The sequence below is a fragment of the Phanerochaete carnosa genome (assembly GCF_000300595.1).
Source record: "Phanerochaete carnosa HHB-10118-sp unplaced genomic scaffold PHACAscaffold_2, whole genome shotgun sequence".
In the NCBI taxonomy this organism is placed as follows: Eukaryota; Fungi; Basidiomycota; class Agaricomycetes; order Polyporales; family Phanerochaetaceae; genus Phanerochaete; species Phanerochaete carnosa.
In genome coordinates, this window is record NW_006767629.1 from 3,498,889 (window position 1) to 3,521,334 (window position 22,446).

At 54.1% G+C, this 22,446-nt stretch overlaps 10 protein-coding genes across 10 annotated transcripts; 7 read left to right on the top strand and 3 right to left on the bottom strand.

The window, feature by feature from the left end:
- Nucleotides 1–18: 18 nt before the first annotated feature.
- PHACADRAFT_250619 (uncharacterized protein) lies at nucleotides 19–2,178 on the bottom strand. The gene is made up of 8 exons (XM_007392342.1): nucleotides 2,040–2,178; nucleotides 1,954–1,987; nucleotides 1,684–1,900; nucleotides 1,603–1,632; nucleotides 1,246–1,539; nucleotides 838–1,193; nucleotides 626–784; nucleotides 19–573 (listed from the first exon to the last, which is right to left on the bottom strand). The coding sequence occupies exons 1-8, from the start codon at nucleotides 2,155–2,157 to the stop codon at nucleotides 150–152; spliced, it is 1,632 nt and encodes a 543-aa protein (XP_007392404.1). The 5' UTR covers nucleotides 2,158–2,178; the 3' UTR covers nucleotides 19–149.
- A 234-nt stretch (nucleotides 2,179–2,412) lies between these two features.
- PHACADRAFT_250621 (uncharacterized protein) lies at nucleotides 2,413–4,895 on the top strand. The gene is made up of 9 exons (XM_007392343.1): nucleotides 2,413–2,551; nucleotides 2,614–2,808; nucleotides 2,865–2,980; nucleotides 3,032–3,058; nucleotides 3,364–3,382; nucleotides 3,451–3,563; nucleotides 3,612–4,238; nucleotides 4,291–4,389; nucleotides 4,447–4,895. Exons 2-9 carry the CDS (start codon nucleotides 2,769–2,771, stop codon nucleotides 4,792–4,794), a joined length of 1,389 nt encoding a protein of 462 aa, XP_007392405.1. The 5' UTR covers nucleotides 2,413–2,551; nucleotides 2,614–2,768; the 3' UTR covers nucleotides 4,795–4,895.
- A 55-nt stretch (nucleotides 4,896–4,950) lies between these two features.
- On the bottom strand, nucleotides 4,951–6,412 carry PHACADRAFT_25916 (uncharacterized protein; the record flags this gene model as incomplete). Its single annotated transcript, XM_007391255.1, has 2 exons — nucleotides 4,951–5,450; nucleotides 5,530–6,412. 2 exons carry the CDS (start codon nucleotides 6,410–6,412, stop codon nucleotides 4,951–4,953), a joined length of 1,383 nt encoding a protein of 460 aa, XP_007391317.1.
- A 246-nt stretch (nucleotides 6,413–6,658) lies between these two features.
- Nucleotides 6,659–8,470, top strand: PHACADRAFT_192245 (uncharacterized protein; the record flags this gene model as incomplete). Its single annotated transcript, XM_007392344.1, has 7 exons — nucleotides 6,659–6,897; nucleotides 6,954–7,050; nucleotides 7,108–7,214; nucleotides 7,265–7,423; nucleotides 7,479–7,606; nucleotides 7,660–7,835; nucleotides 7,895–8,470. The coding sequence occupies 7 exons, from the start codon at nucleotides 6,659–6,661 to the stop codon at nucleotides 8,468–8,470; spliced, it is 1,482 nt and encodes a 493-aa protein (XP_007392406.1).
- On the bottom strand, nucleotides 8,464–9,967 carry PHACADRAFT_250625 (uncharacterized protein). The gene is made up of 9 exons (XM_007392345.1): nucleotides 9,936–9,967; nucleotides 9,797–9,878; nucleotides 9,568–9,746; nucleotides 9,489–9,514; nucleotides 9,239–9,440; nucleotides 9,119–9,176; nucleotides 8,946–9,060; nucleotides 8,637–8,872; nucleotides 8,464–8,560 (listed from the first exon to the last, which is right to left on the bottom strand). The coding sequence occupies exons 1-8, from the start codon at nucleotides 9,951–9,953 to the stop codon at nucleotides 8,641–8,643; spliced, it is 912 nt and encodes a 303-aa protein (XP_007392407.1). The 5' UTR covers nucleotides 9,954–9,967; the 3' UTR covers nucleotides 8,464–8,560; nucleotides 8,637–8,640.
- Nucleotides 9,968–10,182: 215 nt separating this feature from the next.
- PHACADRAFT_250626 (uncharacterized protein) lies at nucleotides 10,183–12,299 on the top strand. Its single transcript, XM_007392346.1, has 6 exons — nucleotides 10,183–10,284; nucleotides 10,340–10,490; nucleotides 10,554–10,631; nucleotides 10,680–10,804; nucleotides 10,862–11,097; nucleotides 11,148–12,299. Exons 1-6 carry the CDS (start codon nucleotides 10,252–10,254, stop codon nucleotides 12,013–12,015), a joined length of 1,491 nt encoding a protein of 496 aa, XP_007392408.1. The 5' UTR covers nucleotides 10,183–10,251; the 3' UTR covers nucleotides 12,016–12,299.
- Nucleotides 12,300–13,002: 703 nt separating this feature from the next.
- PHACADRAFT_250628 (uncharacterized protein) lies at nucleotides 13,003–15,626 on the top strand. The gene is made up of 16 exons (XM_007392347.1): nucleotides 13,003–13,173; nucleotides 13,233–13,251; nucleotides 13,304–13,323; nucleotides 13,376–13,391; nucleotides 13,444–13,619; nucleotides 13,668–13,791; nucleotides 13,847–14,064; nucleotides 14,119–14,219; nucleotides 14,271–14,281; nucleotides 14,331–14,357; nucleotides 14,413–14,564; nucleotides 14,623–14,790; nucleotides 14,842–14,939; nucleotides 14,994–15,090; nucleotides 15,147–15,297; nucleotides 15,351–15,626. Exons 1-16 carry the CDS (start codon nucleotides 13,036–13,038, stop codon nucleotides 15,476–15,478), a joined length of 1,644 nt encoding a protein of 547 aa, XP_007392409.1. The 5' UTR covers nucleotides 13,003–13,035; the 3' UTR covers nucleotides 15,479–15,626.
- Nucleotides 15,627–16,286: 660 nt separating this feature from the next.
- Nucleotides 16,287–18,554, top strand: PHACADRAFT_206077 (uncharacterized protein; the record flags this gene model as incomplete). Its single annotated transcript, XM_007392348.1, has 15 exons — nucleotides 16,287–16,424; nucleotides 16,483–16,501; nucleotides 16,554–16,573; nucleotides 16,629–16,644; nucleotides 16,701–16,876; nucleotides 16,928–17,051; nucleotides 17,107–17,324; nucleotides 17,379–17,479; nucleotides 17,532–17,542; nucleotides 17,591–17,617; nucleotides 17,672–17,823; nucleotides 17,882–18,049; nucleotides 18,100–18,197; nucleotides 18,252–18,348; nucleotides 18,386–18,554. The coding sequence occupies 15 exons, from the start codon at nucleotides 16,287–16,289 to the stop codon at nucleotides 18,497–18,499; spliced, it is 1,479 nt and encodes a 492-aa protein (XP_007392410.1). The 3' UTR covers nucleotides 18,500–18,554.
- A 487-nt stretch (nucleotides 18,555–19,041) lies between these two features.
- Nucleotides 19,042–19,910, top strand: PHACADRAFT_206078 (uncharacterized protein; the record flags this gene model as incomplete). Its single annotated transcript, XM_007392349.1, has 4 exons — nucleotides 19,042–19,297; nucleotides 19,351–19,424; nucleotides 19,487–19,719; nucleotides 19,779–19,910. 4 exons carry the CDS (start codon nucleotides 19,042–19,044, stop codon nucleotides 19,858–19,860), a joined length of 645 nt encoding a protein of 214 aa, XP_007392411.1. The 3' UTR covers nucleotides 19,861–19,910.
- A 1,700-nt stretch (nucleotides 19,911–21,610) lies between these two features.
- PHACADRAFT_250630 (uncharacterized protein) lies at nucleotides 21,611–22,163 on the top strand. The gene has a single exon (XM_007392350.1). The coding sequence runs from the start codon at nucleotides 21,622–21,624 to the stop codon at nucleotides 22,054–22,056; it is 435 nt and encodes a 144-aa protein (XP_007392412.1). The 5' UTR covers nucleotides 21,611–21,621; the 3' UTR covers nucleotides 22,057–22,163.
- Nucleotides 22,164–22,446: the final 283 nt, after the last annotated feature.

The following is a 22,446-nucleotide window of genomic DNA, read 5'->3' on the forward strand; positions in this document are numbered from 1 at the left end:
CTTCTTGATGCTTCTCGGGACAGTGAACGTACATAATTTCAGATACAATTACACAGAGAGAGATGCAGCTAAGGACATGCAGACACATCATTGTACAGAAGCCATCCAAGAATTCAACTCCATAGTCAATGCAATCCTTCAAAGCAAGCTTAGAACAAGAACGAGCGGCCAAGAGCGGCGGCTTGCAAAGCCCTGGACCTCATGTCCCGACCGTCCCTCGTCATTCCGTCCTCGGCGCCAGCAGGTGCTGGCATCTCGCCGGGCATGAGCGGGCTGCGCTGGAAGCGACCATGCATGGGGTCCACGGACCCGGCGACCCAGATGCGATCGGTGTTCTGCTCGAAGCGGCGCGCGTCGATGCGTGGCAGCTCATTGTTCATGATAGGCGTGCGCGACGCAGAACCAGTCCAAGCGCCAGGAAAGTTGTCGGAAGTGTCGCCACAGACGTCAGACGAAGGCGCGTCGCTGTTCAGTTGCTTGCGCAGAGTGGTGATTTGAGTCTTGATCTCCTCTCCGAAGGATGGCTTCTTCTTAGGATCGTCGTACCCAGCAAGGGTGACGAGAGCCGAGACGCTGAATATGCGCGTGAGAAAGGTATCAAGTAAAGAGGTGGAGATGGACGTACAAGGCCTCCTTAAGGAATGCAAAGCTGAACTTGTCGGTTACATCGACGATCTCGTCCAGAAGGCTGTCAGGGAAATCGATCTCATCGTTAGAGGCGAGCTTGTGCTGCCAGTACTGGCAGTAGAGCTTGCGCTCGGTCGGGTCTGGATCGTTGAAGGGGCTGCGCAACATCATGTTAGAGAGACCAACGCATACACTGAGGATGAATCCCACAATTTCCTATCAAACCGGCTGGGCCTTGAGCGCAATGCGGGATCGATGTTCTGCAGATGGTTTGTAGTGCCAATGATGAGCAGGCCGTCGTTGCTGTCGAGACCGTCAAGCTGGTTGAGGAAGAATGAGCGGTTCTGGTTATTAATCAAGGAGTCGAGGTCCTCGAGAATGAGCACACAAGGCGCCATGCGCCGCGCGTGATCGAACACGTCAACCATTGCGCCCTCCTCGCCTTTCCAGCTCCGGAAGGAGCGCACGTACAACGGAGCATAGTTGTTCGCATCCGCTTGTTTCATAATAGCTTTCATGCTGATGGTCTTGCCATTGCCTGGGGGCCCGTGCATGATGATGCCACGCTGCAAAATGAATCAATAACTATCACAAAACCCTACGATTTCGTATGCCCACCTTCCAAGGAATACCGAGGTCGTGATACATATCCTCAGAGTCGAAAAAGCCAAAGACGTCTTTCTGCAGGCCTTTCTTGAACTCGTCCTTGAGGATAACATCTTTCCAGTTCGCTTTTTGAATCTCGAGCCAGAGCTTGCGGTCCTTTTGCCAGAAACCGCTGTCGAAGACGTAGATCTCTTCGTGCAACGAGGCAGAATAACTTCCAGCTGCCGAGACCAGCGCCCTGGGAACTTCCTCAGGACCTTCGAAGAGAACGAAATTCTGGACGTTCTCGAAGGCACCGTGCAAGAACTACGTGACACCAACTAACGTAAGCTCACGGTCAACAACGGGCGTCAAATAAAACGTGCATACCAGCATGGTGTAGTAGATGAAATTCAAGTTCTAGGAGTGCTGCGTGAATATCATAGATTATAGATAACATCCTACACATACCTGCCAAGTCACTTTGAAAGCACCAAATCGCACATTGTTGACTAGGACACCAGCGTCCTCGCCCATGCGTCGAGCCAGGGGAATGAATACGGAGTTGGTGATCACTTCAGGCGGAGAAATAGGCTCGACTTGAACCTTGGGAAAGCCGAGAAGGTCTATTCCATAAGTGAACAAGACGATAGATGCCTTAGGGTGTATCTCCCGCAGCTTGCGGACGCTGCACGTGCATGTTCAGTGCGAGTGCGGCATTGTACAGGCCTGTATACTCACGCAAAACCGACAGGATCCTCAAACTTGGCAGACCCTTTAGAGAGCTAAGTATGAAAACGACATCATACAGAGATGGCCGCGCGTACCGTGTTCGCCCCACGGCCCATAGAGGGGGTCCTTGCCCTCAGGCAGATGGGGGCGAGAGAAGTCCTCTTCGCGAGTACTGATCACGACGAAGGGGTCGTTACTGTTACGCGGGGCCATGTTCAGCGATGTGTTCGTCGTCGTGGTCGTTGTACGTGGTCAAGAAGCAAGCACGCCGGGCTGCGGACACCGTGCATGCAGGCAACCGCAGCGAGACGCTGTCACAGCCGACTACCTCGCAGGCGAAGCGTGGGAGTGCGGGACAGGCGCTTCTAGTGATAAGCGCGAGCGCCGACGCCAAGAGATGACCGGCACCCCCCGGGGGTGATTCCTGAGTTTGCGCGCCTAAGCTGCGACGCTCTCGACTCGTCTTCGTCGGCCACCATGCCTTCATTGTCGCGCACGTCGACATTCCTCACTATTGCCGGAGTCACTGTCCTCAGCGGCTTTGTTGCTTATGCTATCTATTTTGATTACAAGCGCAGGAACGATGTTGAATTCCGCAAGAAGCTGCGTGAGTCCTTGTAGATAGATGTTGAAGCGTGCAGCATGGCCGACCAGTTCGTGCTTTTTTAGGGAAGGACAAAAAACGCGTTGAAAAAACGACCACCGCCTCTGCGAGCACAGCATCTCTCTCCTCGGGTAATCGCGCTGAGGAGTTGAAAGCTGCATTGGCCAAAATCCGCGCCGAGCCACTGCCGGATGGCACTCGCGAAAGAGAGCAGTACTTCATGGCTCAGGCTAGTCTCGGGGAGCAGCTTTGTACACAAGGTGCGTCGCAAATTACGCTGTTTGCTGTCACCTGTGCTCACAGTACTCGCGATCAGGTCCCGCCTTTGCTGTCCCAGCAGCGCTCGCGTTCTACAGGGCACTCCGCGTCTACCCAACACCGGTTGAGCTCATCATGTTATATCAGACATCGCTTCCCCCCGAAGTCTTTGCCGTGAGTCATGCCACAATCGAAGTGACAGAGATTTGTCTGACAGCGAAACAGATCATCTTGGAGCTTACCAACATGGACGTGAGTGGTACTTCCTCCTCAGAAAAGGAAGCGGCAGAGGAGGCCCAGTTGGTTGAGGAGCAAGAGCAAGAGACTAGTCCAGAAAGGTCTGGTCCGCCCTCAGAAGCCTCGTCCCAAGAGTGGGACAAGCTCACAGACCCAGGCAGTCAGCCTGTGTTATAGATCTTCCGTCCGCCCACGGCTAGAGTAGTCGTCTCTTGCTCCCATCTACCACTACTCCTCATTTCTCTTTGTTCCCTTGCAAACACTCGTTCTAATGCATTATGTATCCTTCCATGTACATCAATCGGTCTGTTTTCCAATAGGTCAAGGAGCGCGCCGAAGGTGAGCAATCCGTTCCGCAGGTATTAAGCGTGCGGCTGAAGTGCTCGCATACTGGGATCTTTTCTCAGGCTACTATGATTTCTTCCCGTCGAAGTCTTGGAATGTTCGAGTGCAAGACAAGGACGGCAAGAAAGTTTTGTTTGCAGATAAAGACTTTGAGAAGGGTGACGTCGTCTACAAGGTCAGTGCAGTCATAGCACCTTTTTGCTCCCTCCTTACCATTTCGCAGGAATATCCCATCATTTCTGCTCTTGACTGGGATTTGCTTGAGCAAGGGTCGCATTGTGTCTACTGTTTGAAACTCGTCCACAAGGTTTCTGAGTACAGGCCCGAAAACGACCGTCTCAACACTGTTTATTGCTCCAAGGACTGCTACACCAAGGCAAAACAACAATACCATGGAATCCTCTTCACTCTGGACCCTCTGCTGCCACCCGAGATGGCCGCCGAGAGTGGTGCCGCCTCACCGGAAGAGCGCGAGAAAGCGCAGGCAGCCCTTGTCGAGTATCTCAAGTCAAACCAGAAACTTGCGAACTTCCTCGTCGCCAAGTGGGTAGCACTCCAGATTACCATCGAGACGTCAAAGGTCGTCCCAGGCGCCGTACACCCTGATAAGGATCTTCCGAAATACATCGAGGACGACGCTCCGGAGTACGCGATTGGCGATCACCTCGAACGCCTGCGGTACCTGGATGCCTCTGTCACGCCTGAAGAGACTGAGGTCCTGCGCAAGGTTTTCGGTGCTGCACTTCCGGGTCTCGAAGGCTCGCTCACCGAGGACCGCCACGTTACGACATTAGGCAAGATGCTGTACAACGCCATCGGCATCTGCTACTCCGGCGGCAGGGACGACAAGGTAAGCCGCAGAACTACTTGTCTATGTGTGGTCGCTCAGTTCGCGATTCTAGCCTCAGCTCGCCGAGCGCCCGGAAGATCAAGAGAGGACTCGCACCCCGTATGGTACTTCGCGCCAGATCGGCAGTGGTCTCTTCCTGGTCTCCTCTTACGTACGTCCCCACCGTCTACCCCCTCAGACGTCAGACCTGACCGCAGTCGATACACAGATCCAACACTCCTGCGATCCATCCGTTCGCCCCTCCTTCCCCGGCGGCACCAACAAACTCTGCCTCATGGCGACACGCGCGATCAAGGAAGGCGAGGAGCTCACCATGGCGTATGTCGACGTCACGCAGCACGAGGGCGAGAGCGCCGAGGAAGCTCGCCGCCGCCGCCGTCACGAGCTCGCGCGCGGCTGGCGCTTCAAGTGCGAGTGCACGCGCTGCCTCGCGGAACAGACCGAGGGCAGCGTCGAGGTGGACCTTGGCGTTACCGCAGATGAGTCCAAGATCGAGGACGCTGCGGCGCGCTTTGAGGCGAAGAAGGCCGAGGCCGAGGCGCCCGAGACAGACTGATTCTTTCAAGGCGGGTTGTATATGCTTAGACGTTGCTCTATTATAACCGTAGTATAATAAATTCACTGCAGCTCAAAAACGTGGTGAGACGACAATTTTTCTTCCGCCAGAATGACTGCTATGTGTCGCGGAGATTCGTACAAAATGTCGCGTAAGCTAGTGGCAGCACACCAGGTATCTGTCTTTAGGATTCCGCACATGGTCAAAATGCGCATCATCGCAACTTGAGGAATACACACCTAACAACGGGTCGAAAGGGTCACGGATGATGGTCCGCAACATGCCTTTCTGGCTGAGGATAGGAAACGCCAACTGCACGAAATTCTCAAACACAGCTCGCTCGATGGGCTCTCCGCCTCCAGAGGAGGGTTCTAGTGTGATGTAGTCGAACGACGACCGGCTAATGGCGGTGACAAGCACCTCATCGAGGGTGTTGAAAAATTTGCGACTCCACGTGCTGTCGAGATCGCGAAACCCCCAAGCATCCGTGACAAAGCGGATAGTGAAGTCGCGGAGTTCACGGTTTGCGGAGAGGGACGGGGATGCCTTCATGTATTCTGAAAGCCGTTCAGAGTGCCATTCCCAATCACCTGAGTGGAAGTAAGTAGTGCCGAAAACGACCATTAGCTTCCGTAGTTTTCGCCATCCTCGTATGTCTGGAGGTACGTATTGAGCGTCTGCGATGTTGGGGCGTGAGTCCCAACAGGATGCGCGAGGCTGCAGAGCGGCACGTACCTGGTAACCACCTTTGTTGTGACATGTTGACCGTCAGGGACGTTATGTTCTGCCCAATCTGGCCTAGGAGTGGTTGAAGCGTAGGAAGACATGCGTGCGAGAGTTCGAGGTCGCGTATCCCATCTATGGCGAGGCAGTGCGACAGCGTCGTGTACAGTTTGACTGGATACCAGCGTCTGGGCAAAGACAAAGAGGTGACCTCTACAGGCTTCGGCACGGTCCGGTCCGATACTACGGATGGGGCTGGGTGGCACGGGTAGCAGAAGACCTCCAGCAGATTAGCCTTCTCGAAGAGGAGTATAAGACCCATGACATCTTGCATTATAACCTGGCAGAAAAGGAGGTTGTATGCTATCTTCAATCGCGGAATGGTGAGCCGCTGTTCTAGAGCGGGAAGGTCCTTTAGTATCACATTGCTGAGAGATAGAGCGTGCAGTCGAGGAAACAGCTTGAGCAGCGTAAAAAGCGACTTTGCATCGATCGATTGGCTCTTCTTGATATCATGCATGAAATACGTGGCGGAAAAGAATTGGGATGATGCGTGCTTGACATCGAGGAAGCGGACGCGCGAGGCCAGATGGGGAGAACGAGCGAAGAACGCATGGAGCTTCCCGAGGGTTATAGCACCATGAGACCAGCCAGCCTCTACATGACCCGCGTCTCTAGAGTTCGGAGGATCTTCAAAAAAAAAAAACTTGACCACAGCGAAGAGCTGTGCCTGGGCGAAGGGACGCCACGCTCGAGACACCAACGAGCATGCGTGAAGATCCCCGAGCGGACGTTTGCCATCCTGAGGGGTGTGCTTTTGCTGAGGTTGTTGTTGTACGAAAGTAAAAATGTTTTCAAGAATCTCTCCAGGCAGATGAACCTGTGAGTAGCTCATTCTGATGTGCTGGTCAATGCTGAAGCCGGCTGAACAGGGGGAATAGGGATGGAGTCGGTATTTGTCACTATTTGGACACATCGTTGTGGCGTCAAATGCAGAGCGCTGGCGGGTCGGCTCCACATAGGATTTACTAGGATTTACTCCGGGCTGTCCGATGGCTGACCATGATGCAGATGCCAGCGAGCTCGAGAGCACCAGTGTCCGCAGACTCCAAACGAATGTCTCTCCCATACTGTCATCACCATGTTTAGTCTGCCTGAGGTGCGCGGAAAATACTCCGTCGGCGCGACGACCTTTGCAATACCCATCACAGCCTACGGCGATGCTTCACGAGTTATAGGTCGCGCAAGGCTCAAGCCGAACATTAGTGGCGTCCCGGATACGCCAGCGTTGAAGCTGGAGGAGGTCGTATTCACTGCCTACTATCCTGCTGACATGCAAGCGGTCAAACGCGCACGCAAGGGTGTGTATTGGGTCCCGAGGTGCGTCGCTAGTCAGACTCGGGGCTGCGAGGGAAGCTCATTCAGTGCGTCATAAGACCCGTCTCTGAGACATTGAAGGGATATGCACAGTTCGGAGGTATGAACGCACTGTTGGTCCATGGGCTCCTTGGAGGATACGCCCGCGTCCTGAAGGTACATCGTCATCTTCTCCCCAAATTACCTTGATCATGTGACACCCACTGCTTGTAGATACCAGTTTATGCAAACGTTCCACTGCTGGGCACTCAGAGCGGCAAACACCAATGGCCCTTAGTCATATTCTCGCATGGTCTGGGCGGGACCAGGACCACGTACAGGTTGGTCCACATCACTATATGCCGTAATAATAGAAGTTGACCCCGTTCAGTCATTTCTGCGCCCGACTCGCCGCTGAGGGTCGTGTGGTTCTCGCCATAGAGCACCGCGACGGCACAGGGCCTTTCGTATTCACCCACACACCGATACCAGGTCTGAAGGAGCAATTACCATCCAACTGTAAGCTATATATACATCCGGAAGATGTCACGTAAGCAGTTTTCTCATTTTGAGTGCTACGTCACGCCTGACACGCTGCGAATCAGCTTTGATAAGGAACCAACTGAGAAAGAACAGCTTGCCTTCCGCGAGGAACAGCTCCTCTTTCGCAGGATAGAGCTGTACTTGACTTACACGCTCTTTTCTGGTATGGTCAGTACACCCTGGGACGAAGGTGCGCAATCTACACGCCAGAATTATGGTGCTTCTGGCTCAGCCGATATTCAGAGAACATGACCCTCGACTGGATACACACGGTTTCAGGCCCCTGGAACCACAGCTTGGCGGACCGTCCGGAAGACCGTGCGTTCTGGAAAAGCTGGCACAAGACAGGTTCTCAGCCCAGAGTGCAGTACGACTACGATGTTCTGCTTACCGGGCACTCCTTTGGCGGCGCAACAGTGGTACGTGTACACGCGCTACACATGTCTACGACGCGACGCTAACCTCCAGCGTCGTGCAGCTGTCCGTCCTCTCGAACCCCCCGCCAAGCCTAGAAGACCGCGAATTCTCCGCGATCCCCGTCCGCCGCGCCGTCGCGCTCGACCCGTGGCTCGAGCCGCTGCCGAGCCCGGGGCCGGCGCCGCACAGCGTCGAGGTGTCACTCAAGGAGCAGCAGCCGTCCGCGGAGCCGCCAGCGCTGCTCGTGCTCAACTCGGAGCAGTTCAGCCTCTGGACAGACCACTTTGCGCGGCTGCGCGACGTCGTACGCGCGTGGGACCGCGTCGCGCGCGAGCGCGCACCCGAGACGCGGTGGTGCGAGCGCCACGCGTGGCTCGTCACGCTCGTCCGCGCGAGGCACACCTCGTTCTCCGACTTCGGGGTCATCGTGCCATTTGGGGGCTACGCGAAGGATGGGCGGCGGTTCTTGGATATCGTATGTGAGCTGACGGAGGCGTTCCTGAAGGGTGATGACTTGGAGGATGCGCTGGACAGGCAGAGTCAGGTGGAGTGGAAGGTCGAGACTGTGCAGGGATCGAAGAAGCGCGGTGAAGAACGACGGTTGGTGGGCGAGGTAGGTGATGTCGTCGTGAACTAGACACGCGTTGCTTTGACACTTCTGCACTACTTGCATATCATACATTGCTGTCCTAGCGTACCATACTACAATTCCTGTAATCCAATATAGCTGCAATGTACCATACAACAATTTTTCGAAGTAAGCTGAGCGTGAAGCATACAGTCGTACGAGTCTCCGTACGCACACATCTACAACTTGGCCTTAATAGCACCCTTGCCTTCCTCGACGACGTCGTTAACGAGCGTGCCGATACCGCCGTCGACCCAGACCGTAACCTGGTCGCCGTGCTTGAGATATACGGCCGGCTTTTTCGCGAAGCCGACGCCCTTAGGCGTGCCGGTCATGATGACCGAGCCCGGGTGGAGGGTCGTCCCCTGGGAGAGAAACGCCACGGTTTGGCGGACGCTGAAGAGCTGGTCGCTGCAAAGGCATGCGTGAGAACGCGATACACGCAAGAGTGCGTGAGAAAAATGTGTTCCGAAGAAGGACTTACGCGGTGGTGCCGTCCTGCATGACCTTTCCATTCAACGTACACTTGAGCCCGAGCCGCTGCGGGTCGGGGATAGCAGTCGTCGAGACGAGACAGGGACCAATCGGCGTCGCATCGTCTGTGCGCGTAAAGTCAATTTGACATGTTCGTCGGCGCGGGTCTGCACTCTGACGTACCGTAGCCCTTCGAGAAGCCCCACTGCGAGACGGCCATCTGGTGGTACCGGAACGACATCTGCGCTTTGCATGAGCACATGGGACGCTGGCGCGGACTTAGCAGCACAAGAGCGGACTTACGTCGTTCGCGCCTGTGTAGCCGATCACATAGTCGAGCGCGTCCGCCTCAGACACGTTCTTCGCGGCCTTGCCGATGACGATTGTGAGCTCGACCTCGTAGTCGGGCAGGTGTTGGTCCACGGGCTGCGTGACCTTCGGGATCGTGATGGGGGCGTCGGGGCCGATGAGTGCGGCGGGGGGCTTATAGAAGAGGATGGGGTACCTAAAGCACAGTTAGTTCACACACGTGCGTGCACATAAGAGGACGTACTTGGGCTTCGCCAGGCCGGCCTCCGCCTGTGACACTATCAGCATAATGCGTCCTAAGCGAAAGAGGAGAAGGGGCGCACCGCGTGGTCGCCGTAGTTGAGGCCCAGGCAGCGCACGACGCCAATCTGCTCGCGTGTGAGAGGGGGGAGAAGTTGCTTCACGGTGAGGACGTTGTTCGTGACCTGTGCGGCAGGGTCGAGCGCGGAGCCGACGATCTCATACGCTTTGATCGTCTGTTTCTTGTGGGACGCGAGACCGACTGTATAGTGTTGTTAAACTTGCTTGTGAAGTAACTTGGAAAGAGCTCACCATCTTGCCAGCGGTCTACAGGCTCGCCGATGTGCACCTGAGACGTCTCTGCCGCAACGAAGCGGATGAGGCGGTTCCAAGACTATAAACGCGCTGAGTCTCAGCGCCGTTCTCACCGCCATGTACGACATAAATGTACCGTTTTTATGGGGGCCATGTCTGCAGTCGTCCAGAGGGGGATGGTGGTCGAGTGTGAATGCAGCGTTGAGGCATGCCAATAAAATGTGAGCCCAACGGAAGTTGGACGGGGCTCCGCGGATCGGCGCCTGAGTGAATAGCGGTCACGTGCCGGAGACGCGTCAAAGCGCTGCCGCCCGATGTTGGGGTCCAGACACGCCACCGCCTCGAGGACAAGAACACGGACGACGACCTGGCAACGACCCTCTCTCACTCTCTTATCGCTGTCACGCACGACGCACGATTCACTCATTTCCGATACACGACGATTAACGTACATGTTTAATGCCATACAGGACGCCCTAGACGACGTGCGTACCGCTCTGCTATGTCCGGGCAATCTCCCCCGAGCTCACCCTCGGCCAGCTCGCCTCGTTCCGCTCTTCGACGGCACGGCAAGGTCGGGCTCTGGACACCCTCGAACGCCTTCTTGCAGATATTTGCGTACCGAAGGACGCCAAGTCCGCTGCCGCCCTGCAGTCATTCGTTTCCCTGCAGGACTCTTTCCAATGCAATGGTTGGTGGCGGTGTTGGTGTGGCGCAGATGCGAGGCATATGACTGACCTCCATTCACTCCCAGTGCCGTCCAGGATACTTCCATGGATTGCGGACCGGTCGTCACGTCTTGATTCGCTGTCGAGCAAGGGCTCCGTTGCCCGTGCGTCCCCTGCCTCTGTCTGTCCTGCTAAGCCTGAGACCGTCGCAGAGGAGCACTTACCTGAAGCCACCGCGCTCTCTTCGCAAATCATACAATCCCTCACCATCCTGCAAGGCATTATTCTGAACCATAGCCCGAGCAAGCAGTTCCTGGGTCGCCGCTTTGCACTCGAGGTACGCTGCTCGTACGCTGTTACGTCACTTGGCTGCCGAGCTGATACACGTTGTCAGGTCCTCATCAACCTCCTTCTTGTTTCACGACACGTTACGCCGGCCCAAGTCACGAAGAGCGAAGACGAAGCTGAGCGGGCGGATCTGTCCCTCGTGACGCTAGCCACAGCCGTTTTAGACACGCTGCTTTGCATCATGGTGGACTCTTCGCCCGCCTTGCGCGCATTCGAGGAGGCCAACGGCGTCCGTGCAGTTGTCCGCATCCTGAAGCGTGCAGGCACGCCCAGGGAGACTCGGTAGGTTCCAGAGACGCCTTGGTAGTCGCTGTGAGGCTGACCATCTCCAGGATGAAATGCCTCGAATTCCTATACTTTTATTTGTTAGACGAAACCGACAAAGACACCCAGAGCGATGACACCCACGTAGCTACTGTCCCAAACTCGCCGATCAGTAGCGGGCACAGTCGCAACGCGCTCTCTGCATCGCAAATGAGCGACTCCTCTGTTGGGTCAGACGTCTCGTCATCGTCGGCCTGGTCACACGTCTCCACTTCAACAACGGCAACGACAGCCTCTGCAACGTCCCACAAATCTTCTGCGTCAGACAAATCCGAGCTTACCCCTTCGCCCCCCATGCGTTCCGGTCACAGGAAAGCACTCTCTCGTGAGATGTCCGAGATCACATCGCGCCCGTTCGCTTTCCCTCCCAAGGGGCTCGACTTTACCCCACAGACACCGGCGGGCAAGAGCGTCCTCACCCCGCTCAGTCCTAACACACCGCGTCCTACGGTACGGCTGAGGCAGCACAGCAGCGGGAACTCCGTCGTCGCGGGAGAAGAACGGTCAAGCGAACGAAAGACTCCCAAAAGGCTGCCGCTGCGCGTGACGAATCCCGGAGAGACGAGGCATAGCGACCCAAGCACTCCTGTGCCTCTCCTACCTGCGAGGGGCCGTCGACGCGCGCAGACCGTGAGTGCGTCGTCGGAAAGGGCCCAATCTGCTCCTATCTTGCCGAAGTCGCCAGGTACTGATCGCACAGACCCGATGGATATTATCACGCCATCGACGACAGGGAATGTGGATGTTTTCTCTGCAGCGCGTCGACCCGGAGTAAAGACAATGGATGAGAAGAAGGCGATCCTCGGAAGTATGATGGGGAACGTCGATACGCTCGTCGAAGGTGTGAGGAGAGCTGGGATCTGGGGACTCGGCTGAAGTAAGTTATTGGACGACGCACCGTGAAGGCAGGTATATTCCGTGCATCACCTCTCTGTCTTGTTATTTCTTTCCTCACTCGATATTTTCGCCCTTCATACCCTTTGTCACATCGCTCTGCTCACAATCATTCCTCATACCCTCTCCCACATCGGACTCGCTATCTAAATAGACACGCACTTCTCTCTTGTTGTTGTCCTCCAGTGTCTTCGTATCGCTATTATCTCCTCGCTCTTCCCGCTCTTGCTCCCCTACTGTTGTACCCATCTCTTCTTTCAGCCTCCTTCTCTCTCCTCTTGTATGGTCTTTATGCTCAGGTTTAAGCGGGAGTTATGTCCTAGAATCGTTTCCTGTGCGATGCCTTTATATCGCGTGTGCGTGTCTTACCTCTAATTCGGAACTGGACTGCCGCGGGCAAAACCTGCTGAAGGAGAGACACAGGCTAATGGCCCCGACATATGAGAGATTCAACACGCCGTTCTGCGCTAAGCCGAGGATGTGTTCACAAATTCTGCTCAAGAGTTGCGTAGCTTTTCGCGTTCGCCTTTGCGGTGCGAAATATTGCTCAACAAGACGCGTTTGGGGCATACTCAACGATAGGGCTGACTGGACGCCATCTCGATCATCAGATCACTCGGATCAGTACCTTCGGCAGCGCTTGGCGCGCTTTTGATTCCGCGCGTGTACACAATCTCCGGTTCGTTGGCAATATACAACCTCGACATCTCTTCAATGCGGCGTCCATGTTTGTCCAGGGCAGATACGAGATATAGACAGGCTGGGCATCAGCACATGCGCACGTCCTTCGCTCCCACCAAAGCTTATCGCCCTGGGTAGTAAAGCATCCGGTCCGCGGCGCCAGACACCACATGCGCACGACGATTTAGTCTGGTCAGGTGGGAATCCGCCCTAGGTATCCTGCAGGCATATCTTGTTCTCGGACGCCTGACGTTGCGGCCTCTCGCCTTCCTTCCTTGAGCTGTGACGAGAGACAGGGCGGCCTTGCCTTTGTTTTGAGCGATGTCGCGTCTTCCCTTGCCTGAGAACCCGCCTCTTGTTTACGAGCAGTCGCTCGGCAAGGATGTGGCCGTACAGGAGGATGTTAAGCCTATTATCGAAGCGCAGGCGGAGAGAGAAGAGCCTGTCGTTACGAGGAAGGTGAGCAGCGGGTCTTGAGAGGCATATTGGTTTTATCAACTCATGGAGACGTTATGTAGGAGCTTTGGAGTTACTACTGTAAGCAAACAGCTCTCAACGTGTAATGCTTCTCCTCACCTTTAATCTGAAGTGTACTACAATGGTGACAATGTAAGTAACCTACATAGCATATATCCACTGTGGCTGACCTGCTACTATCCAGGGCGTCGGGCCTCTCGGTACGTGTCTCGGGAGAAGATCTTATCTCTGCATCCTCACGCGACCTGCTAGGCTTCTCCATGACACTTTTTCAGTCGCTTGCCACCTCGGCGGGCTACGACCCCGTCAAGGGTCCGGGCTCGTCCTGCACAGCATCTGGCGCATCTGGGCAGTGTGTCCTCCCGTGGGCAGGCGGCACCAAGTCTGTCAACTCAATTGTGCTAGTCGCGACTGGTGTCAGCTTTGCGGTAAGTTTTTTCATGCACCATTAGAGTGAGATCTGACAAGTGAGGCAGGTTATGGCGCTCATGTTCACGACAATTGGCTCAGCAGCGGATTACGGCCGCTTTGGCCGCTGGCTTCTGCTTGTCGTCACTGTCATCTGCTGGGCGTCTCAGTTTGCGAGCATGTCTTTGACGAGTACGTTCCACGTTCTTGTTTCTGTGGTATCCTCGATCGCCCAACCTCTGCGCAGGCCCCGACAGATGGGGTGCAGCCATGGCGCTTTACATGGTCGGCTTCATTTCGTACGGAGCGACACTCGTGTTCTATGCAGCTGCGTTCCCGCGACTTGCTCGTAACACAGCACATTCGCGCGACCTGAAGCGCAAATACGAAGCTGGAGAGATTCCGCGGGAGGTGTACGAGGTCGAAGAGTCCATGGAGAAGAATAGGATTAGTAACATCAGTACGGTAAGTCCGAGACTCAGCTAGAGCTCTGAAGAGAGCTTATGACTGGGTTTGAAGATGCACAGCAATATCGGTTACATTGCGACGTTGTGCTTGAACCTCACGCTGCTGCTCCCGCTGCAGAACAACCCCAAAGTTGACAACTACGTACTCGTCCTGTACGTACGTTATTTCTCTTCCAACAAGTCGTTGCTAATGGAATTTCGTAGCGTTAATGGCTGTATGCGTCTCTTTTCCACTCTTCTACTTTCGCTGACCATTTTACCCAGATTGGATTCTGCTCGGTATATGGTGGTGTATGTGCTCATTCTTCCGTTCCCCATTTTGTCAATATTCATCGTTCGCCTGTAGTCATTTTTCAACAGCCTCGCCCAGGTCCACAGTTGCCCAAGGGTGAACACTATCTCACGATTGGTTGGAAGCAGATCTGGTACGCACTGAAGCAATACAAGAAGCTGCCATACACCTTCATCTATCTATTCGCATTCTTCCTCCTTGCGGACGTACGTGTCTAACTGATACGATGCTTGAGATTTTACACCTCTCAAATCGTTTCTGCAGGGACTGAACACGACCGGTACTCTGGTATCAATATGTCAGAATGACAAGTTCTCGTTCTCTTTCCTGCAGAACACGTACCTCGGCCTTGCACAAGCTATCACGTCGACCGCGAGCACGCTTGGCTTCTGGTATATCCAGAGGTGGTGGAAGATCAGCACTAAGAAGATGGTGGAGTTTTCTGTGCTACTTGACGGAGCGTGCCGCTGAGTCAGCTCTTAGTTCATTGTGACGAATGTCGTTACAATTCTGATACCGCTGTGGGGGATGATTGGCCTTTGGACGAATAAGTTTGGGTTTCACAATGTATGGGAGTTCTGGTATGTCTGCCCTATTTTCTTCCTTAGAAATACGATGCTCAACGCCAAACATAGGGCTTACAACGTTGTATTCGGCCTCTTCCAAGCCCCATACTACGCCTTTTCACAGACTATGATGGCCGAGCTTACGCCTCCAGGTTTCGACAATATGGTTCGCCTCTCCCCGTGAAGTTTCAGTCTCACCAGCAAACGCTGCATAATTTGTAGTTCTTCGGGCTCTTTGGCCTCTCGAATCGCGCCTCGTCGATGATCGGCCCGAACGTCGTCCAGGCGATCATTGATGATACGGGCAACAACTGGAGGGGCTTCCCATTCCTCTTCGCGATGTGCACCGCCGCAAGTCTCATCATCTGGTTCTGTACGTCTCTCCTCCAACTGTTTCATCCCCGTACGGCTGATATGGCGGTACAGTTGTGGATGTGAGGACGGGTAGACGCGACGCTGTGGCATGGGCAGAGAAGAATCGTCTGTATGCCGAGACGGGCATCTTGGCCGAGGACGAGTCGGTGGACGAGAGGGAGTATGGGAAGAGAAGGTAACCAAAGATCGCTCTCAACCGTCACCGTACTGCTTGTTGTCCGGTGTACACCTCTCGCCCGTTGTCCTCCCTTTGCAACGAACGTGTAATTACTTGCCATCTCGCCACATGCAACGTCATGGCTCGTTTTGGCGACAATCAAGATTTGAAGCTGAACGCATTGAAGATGCAGTACTCGTTCATCTCTGCGCTTAGCAGCGCATGAGCTCGCAAGTTCTGCTCGAGAGTTACATGGCTCCTTTCGCTTGCCCATGCGGCGTGAAATATCGTTCAGCGAAGCGTATCTTGAAGGACAATCTCGTCGAAGCAACCCAAATCCAGAACGGCATCATTGGATCATTCGGGTCATTCGGATCGGCACTTGCCAACGCTTGGCGCGCTTTTAATCCCGCGCGTGCACCGTTCTTCATCTCCGTTCGTGGACAACATCGACATCTTCTCAGCAGTGCTACAGACGCTACGTTCATGCCTGTCCGGGGCAGATACGAGATATGGACAGGCCGAGCATCAGCACATGTGCACGTCTGCTGCTCCCACCATGGAAGGCTTCGCCCTGGTGGTGGAGCGATAGTATCGCTTTGGGTGGTAAAGTTATCGCTCTAGGTGATAAAGCTTAGTTGGTAAAGCTATCGCCCTGGGTGGTCAGGCGTCCGGTCTGTGACGCTAGCCGCTGCATGTGGACGACGATATGGTCTGGTCAGGTGGAAATCCGTCTTGGGTATCTTGTGTGTATATCTTGCTCTCAACGCCTGACGTTGCGGCCTTTCCTTTCCTCTCCTTGAATCCGAGACAGGATTTGTCTTTGAGCGATGTCGGATCTTATCCATCTTGAGAACCCGCCTCTGATCTACGAGCAGTCGCTCGGTAAGGATGCAGCAGTACAGGAGCATGTCGTGCCTACTATGGAGGCGCGGGCGGAGAGGGAGGAGCCTGTCGTTACGAGGAAGGTGAGTCGCGGGATCCCAGCGGATTATTGGTTTGTCAGCTCATTGAGACGTTGTGTAGGAACTCTGGAGTTATTACTGTAAGTTAACAGCTACGAGCGTGTTACGCTTCTTCTCATCTTCCACCCAAAGTGTACTACAACGGTGATAATGTAAGTGCCTCACACCGCATATATTCACTAGCATCGCGGCTGATTCACCACCAAGGGCGTCGGGCCTCTCGGTACGTGCTTTCAGAGAACATATTGTTTTCGCATACTTACTCACGCGACCTTTCAGGTTTTTCGATGACGCTTTTTCAGTCGCTTGCCACCTCCGCAGGCTACGACCCCGTCAAAGGTCCGGGCTCGTCCTGCACAGCATCTGGCGCATCTGGCCAGTGCGTCCTTCCATGGGCGGGTGGCACGAAGTCTGTCAACTCAATCGTGCTCGTCGCGACTGGGGTTAGCTTTGCGGTGCGTCTTACACTTCATTATATGTGAAGTGGGGTCTAACGAACGGCACAGGTCATGGCGCTCATGTTTACTACGATCGGCTCTGCAGCAGATTACGGCCGCTTCGGTCGCTGGCTCCTGTTTGTCGTCACCGTGATTTGTTGGGCGTCGCAGTTTGCGAGCATGTCCTTGACGAGTATGTTTCACGCTCCGATCTCCGTATTGTCCCCCGTCGCCTAATTTTTTTGTAGGTCCCGATAAGTGGGGTGCGGCAATGGCGCTTTACATGGTCGGCTTCATTTCGTACGGAGCGACACTCGTGTTCTATGCAGCTGCGTTCCCGCGTCTTGCTCGTAACACGTCGCACTCGCGCGACCTCAAGCGCAAATATGAAGCCAGAGAGATTTCGCGGGAGGTGTACGAGGTCGAAGAGTCCATGGAGAAAAATAGGATCAGTAACATCAGTTCGGTAAGCTTAAAGCCCGGCCAGGGCGCAGAGGGAATCTTATAACTGGGTTTGCAGATGCACAGCGCCGTTGGTTACATTGCCACGTTATGCTTGAACCTCACGTTGCTGCTCCCGCTGCAGAACAACCCCAAAGTTGACAACTACGTACTCGTCCTGTAAGTACAGCATTCCTTTAACCGACAAATCTTTGCTAACGGAAGTCTGTAGTGTCAATGGCTGTATGAATCTTCATTACTCTTCTACCTTCAGCTGACGGCTGTGCCTAGATTGGGTCCTGCTCGGCATATGGTGGTGTACGTATTCCTTCCTTCCTTCCCTGTCCCGCCAATCTCATCGCCCGCCTGTAGTCATCTTCCAACAGCCTCGCCCAGGTCCACAGCTGCCCAAGGGTGAACATTACCTCACGGTTGGCTGGAAGCAAATCTGGTACGCACTGAAGCAGCACAAGAAGCTGCCATACACCTTCGTCTACCTATTCGCATTCTTCCTCCTTGCGGACGTGCGTGTCCGACTTCTACTATTCCCGAGGTTTTACACCTATCAGATTGCCTCTGTAGGGACTGAACACGACCGGTACTCTGGTTTCCATATGCCAGAATGACAAATTCTCGTCCTCATTCCTGCAGAACACGTACCTTGGCCTTGCACAGGCGATCACGTCGGCCGCCAGTACACTCGAGTTCTGGTATGTCCAGAGGTGGCGGAAGATCAGCACTAAGAAGATGGTGAGGTCTTTGTGCTACTATTCGGAGCGCGTCACTAAGTCAGCTGCCAGTTTATTGTGACGAACGTCGTCACGATTTTGATTCCGCTCTGGGGGATGATTGGCCTTTGGACGGATAAGCTTGGATTCCACAATGTCTGGGAGTTCTGGTATGTCTCTCCTGTTCTCTTTATCAACGACCCACTGCTCAACATCAGGCGCAGGGCTTACAACGTTGTATTTGGCCTCTTCCAAGCCCCATACTACGCCTACTCACAGACTATGATGGCCGAGCTTACACCTCCAGGTTTCGACAATATGGTACGCCTCTCCCGTGCAGTCTCAGTCTCCCCAGCAGACGCCGAATAACAAACTGCAGTTCTTCGGGCTCTTTGGTCTCTCGAACCGTGCCTCGTCGATGATTGGCCCAAACGTCGTCCAGGCGATCATCGATGATACGGGGAATAACTGAGGGGTTTCCCATTCCTCTTCGCGATCTGCACCGCCGCTAGCCTCATTATCTGGTTCTGTACGTCCCTCCCCCTCTGATCATTCCGTGACCGCATGGCTCATTGGTATCGTAGCTGTGGACGTGAGAACGGGTAGACGCGACGCTGTGGCATGGGCGGAGAAGAATCGTCGGTTTGCCGAGACAGGCATCTTGGCTGAGGACGAGTCCATGGAAGAGAAGGAGTATGGGAAGAGGAGGTAATTAGGCCTTGTTCTTTTGTAGGGTCCCGAGTCCTGTGTGTATATGCGGATATTCTTTCTCCTTTCTTGCTTTCCTCGCTGTAAAAGTCGTCGACGTTGCATGATAGACGCCGGAATCATATTGGGGGCCGGGGGCCTTTCCTTAATCTCTCCTCTCTTCTCTCGACTACTTCCTCGTGGTTACTACCCAGTCATAGAACGCATTTTTGTTCGCAGCAGCCCAAGCAGTGCCTGAACCCACCGCACCGTGAGTCTCAGCACATCTCTTGTGCGCTCGTTCCCCTTCCCTAACGCTCGCTCCAGATGTCTAGCAAGAACGCGGCAAACGACACCGTCCTCGATCTCCTCATGATCGTGTACGGTTCTTCGAAGGACGACCCGTTGGACGACAGCCGCTTCTGCGGGCACGACCAGCGGCGCGTCGAGGTGCAGCTCGCGCCCGTGATGCCGCCCGAAGTCGCCGCGAGCATGCGCCGGCGGCAGGAGTGGGCGCACGAGCTCTCAGGCCGCGTCACACCCGACCTGAAGCATGGCCAGAGGTGGCACTGCGAGTTCTGCGGTGCGTACCGCGGTTGGTCCAGAGACTGGATGGGTAATGACGAGTGTGAGCAGACAAGCTGGCGCGGGAGTCGTTCGTCCAGAACGTGTCGTGGCTGCACCTCAGCCCGCCGAGGCTCATAATCTACGTACGTGTTCCTGCACACATCCCCGCATGGCGTGCTATGCTGGGGGCGGCGCATATATGCAGGTCCACTTGATGTGCGACACTCAACAAGGCCCGTGCGCTGCGCGACTCCGCGAGGTTGCCGGCATAATGGCGTCGCAGACAGGCCAGCCCAACCTGGTCATGACGATGCCTAATAGGTTTGCGCCCGACCCCGTCTTCCCTGCCGCGGCGAGCTGCTTGAACTGCAAGGGTGAGGAGACAATCAGGAAGAGCTTGAGCCAGTGCGGAGCGTGCAAGCTGGTTAGATATTGCAGGTACGTGCGCACTCTGTGCTGTTCTATGATATCTGGTGTCTAAGGTTGGGATTCGGCAGTACGGCATGTCAGAGGGAGGACTGGGGCCGCCATAAGAAGACGTGCAAAGCCGTGAAGGACGTGAAGTGGATCTGGAAGTGACGGCCTTTTGCTCCCTCATCCTCGTTGTCACCAAATATTTTCCGGCAGATGGTATAACCACATGTACTGTGACTTTAGATTATATATCTTAAGCTTCTCCTGATAAGCAGAGCACTTATGCGGTGTGCCCTCGCAGCATGCGCAGCCAGCATGGAACTTTTAAGGTTGGAGGGAGTGTTGATCATGATACTATAGTGGTTTTCGTTTTGCTTTGCCGTGATCATGTATCTACATTTCCATAGATATCGTGCTGCATTTCTGCTAGCCTTCTTAAAATCCTGGGATTCGATTTTCTCTCTCAGGCCACCTTACAATCGCGGGACGCCACATGGACGGGCGCTGTTGTGAAAGACTTCGCGCAGGCGGAGGATTCACGAGTAATCAAGGATAAATTCCTAAAATAATACTACATGTTCTTATATGGGTTATCTACTTTCTAATCTGGTCAGATCAGTAAACTGTACCTTAGGAAGCTGAGACTAAAAGGAAACATAACGGGGCGCAGAGCCGAGAGTGCTCTGCGCGGGTCATATCTAAAACGGGCATGACAGATCCATATTGGGCATGACGGCCTAAGCGCGTCATGTCGGTATCTCTGGCGGCGCGGCTGAAGCGCATCCGGCGCCTCAGATACTACAACAGGCGCCAAGCAATAAAGCCAAAACGTTTTGCGTGTTGACCAAGTGTTGACCACTGTCTTCTGCTTCATCGCATCTAAGTGGGTACCCCAAACTTTGATTTATATAAATATGATTCATGTCAGTTATAGGCGACAGCGCAGACATGGGCACGCCGAAGTTACCCCTCGAGCTGATCGACCACTGCCTCTCTTACTTGCGTCGGGAGCACCGCGAAGACGAAGCTAGCGCGGACGACACCGCGGTCAGGGACATCGATTCTTGCACTCTGGTCTGCCGCGCATTCAGGCCCCTTGCACAGGCCCACCTCTTTCACCAAATCAGTTATAGTTTTCACACAACGTACAACGACGAGGGCAACTCCGATTCTGGGGGTTCGGTGACGACTGCCGGAGATTTCCCCTCATTATACGAGCTGTCCCGGACTCTCGAGTCATTGCGTGCTTTCCTCACACACTATCCTCGTCTCGCATTTTGCATCCGCGCCGTCACCCTCAACTCCGTTCCTTTACAGTTTGAATGGAGAAACGGCCTTGTCCTGGAGCACAGAGTTGACCAAGCCATGCTCTATTCGCTGCTCAGACTGTTGCCCCGACTACGGAAGCTTTTCCTTAACAATTTCGTACTCAAGGACGTCTGGCAGTCTGTCGACAAGCCGCCTTCAATCCCGATCCTTGTTCTTCACTACGGCAAGTCATACGCACACATCGCTATCAAAGATATCAAGAACCTTATTTCGACTTTTGCGCATATTGGGACCTTGACCCTGTCAAACACCGAACGTCAATGTTTCGAACACTTCGAAGTTCTAACTTCACCGATAACGCACCGCATCGAAATCGAGCATCTCCTGCTTCCTGAGCTGGAACATAGCGCACCTGCTGTTTTTGCAAACATGTTGGCATGCACGGTGCACGTTGACAATGTCCGACGCTTAACTTTACCGTCTCTCAGAGACTCCTTCGCAGGAGTCTATTTCACAACATCGTATCAAGTCATAATTGATACACTAAGTCCTGGCTTAGAGGGCTTGCACTTCGAGATGGATATGCCGCCGTTTGACCTCAGTACGTCTTCGTATCTGAATGACGACATTACCCTAACGTACGCTTTCGCAGATAGAATGACCCCTACCCATCCACTCGACATTCGTTCGTGCACAAAGCTCAGAAAACTTCACCTTCGTCTATCGATCAGCGGCAACAGCGTTCGTGATATCGCGTCTTGGCGTTGGCACGCACGAAGTATCAACGACTTCATCAATCAATCCAACATCTCTGCTTCGACTTACCGCGACCTCCGAGAGCTCGTCATCAGTCTCTGGGTTGACGGTACAGAGAATGAGCAGCGAAATCCCCAGACCCTGATAGATGAACTCCTCGCTTCCCTCGTCCGTCGGTCCACGTTGGAGCACATCACATTCGAATGGTATGAGAAAAGTAATTTATCGAAGGTACTGACAGGGGAAGATTTTGCCGGCTTTGTTTACGCGTCATTCCCCACCTTGCGAGAGAATGATATGATATCTATTCGTGCACCAGCAGAGGACCGCCATTAAGGTCTCGTTGATAACGCAGTGCAGACCAACAATGCGTAGTGATGTTGTGTAATTGTATCAGCAGTAAGACCTGTATTTGAAAATGATTTTTTGGGTCCGCTTTACGTCCAGGTGCGAGGAAAGCAACCGACAATTCAAATCTGTAAAGGATGGTATTGAACAAAGAACAAAATTCAATTTTGTACCGTCTGCAACTCACCATTCTGAGTTCTCGCTGTACTTCTATGATAGCAAGTGCGCGTACATGTACACAAGTGTACGCCTGTGAGTATATGTGCGCGGAAGTGTGCATAAGTGCCAGTAAGTGCATGTACGCGCACGTACGCGCACCTAAGCGCACATACGTGCGCGTAAGTACGCTGGCACCGGTGATCAGTACTCAGTGTTTAT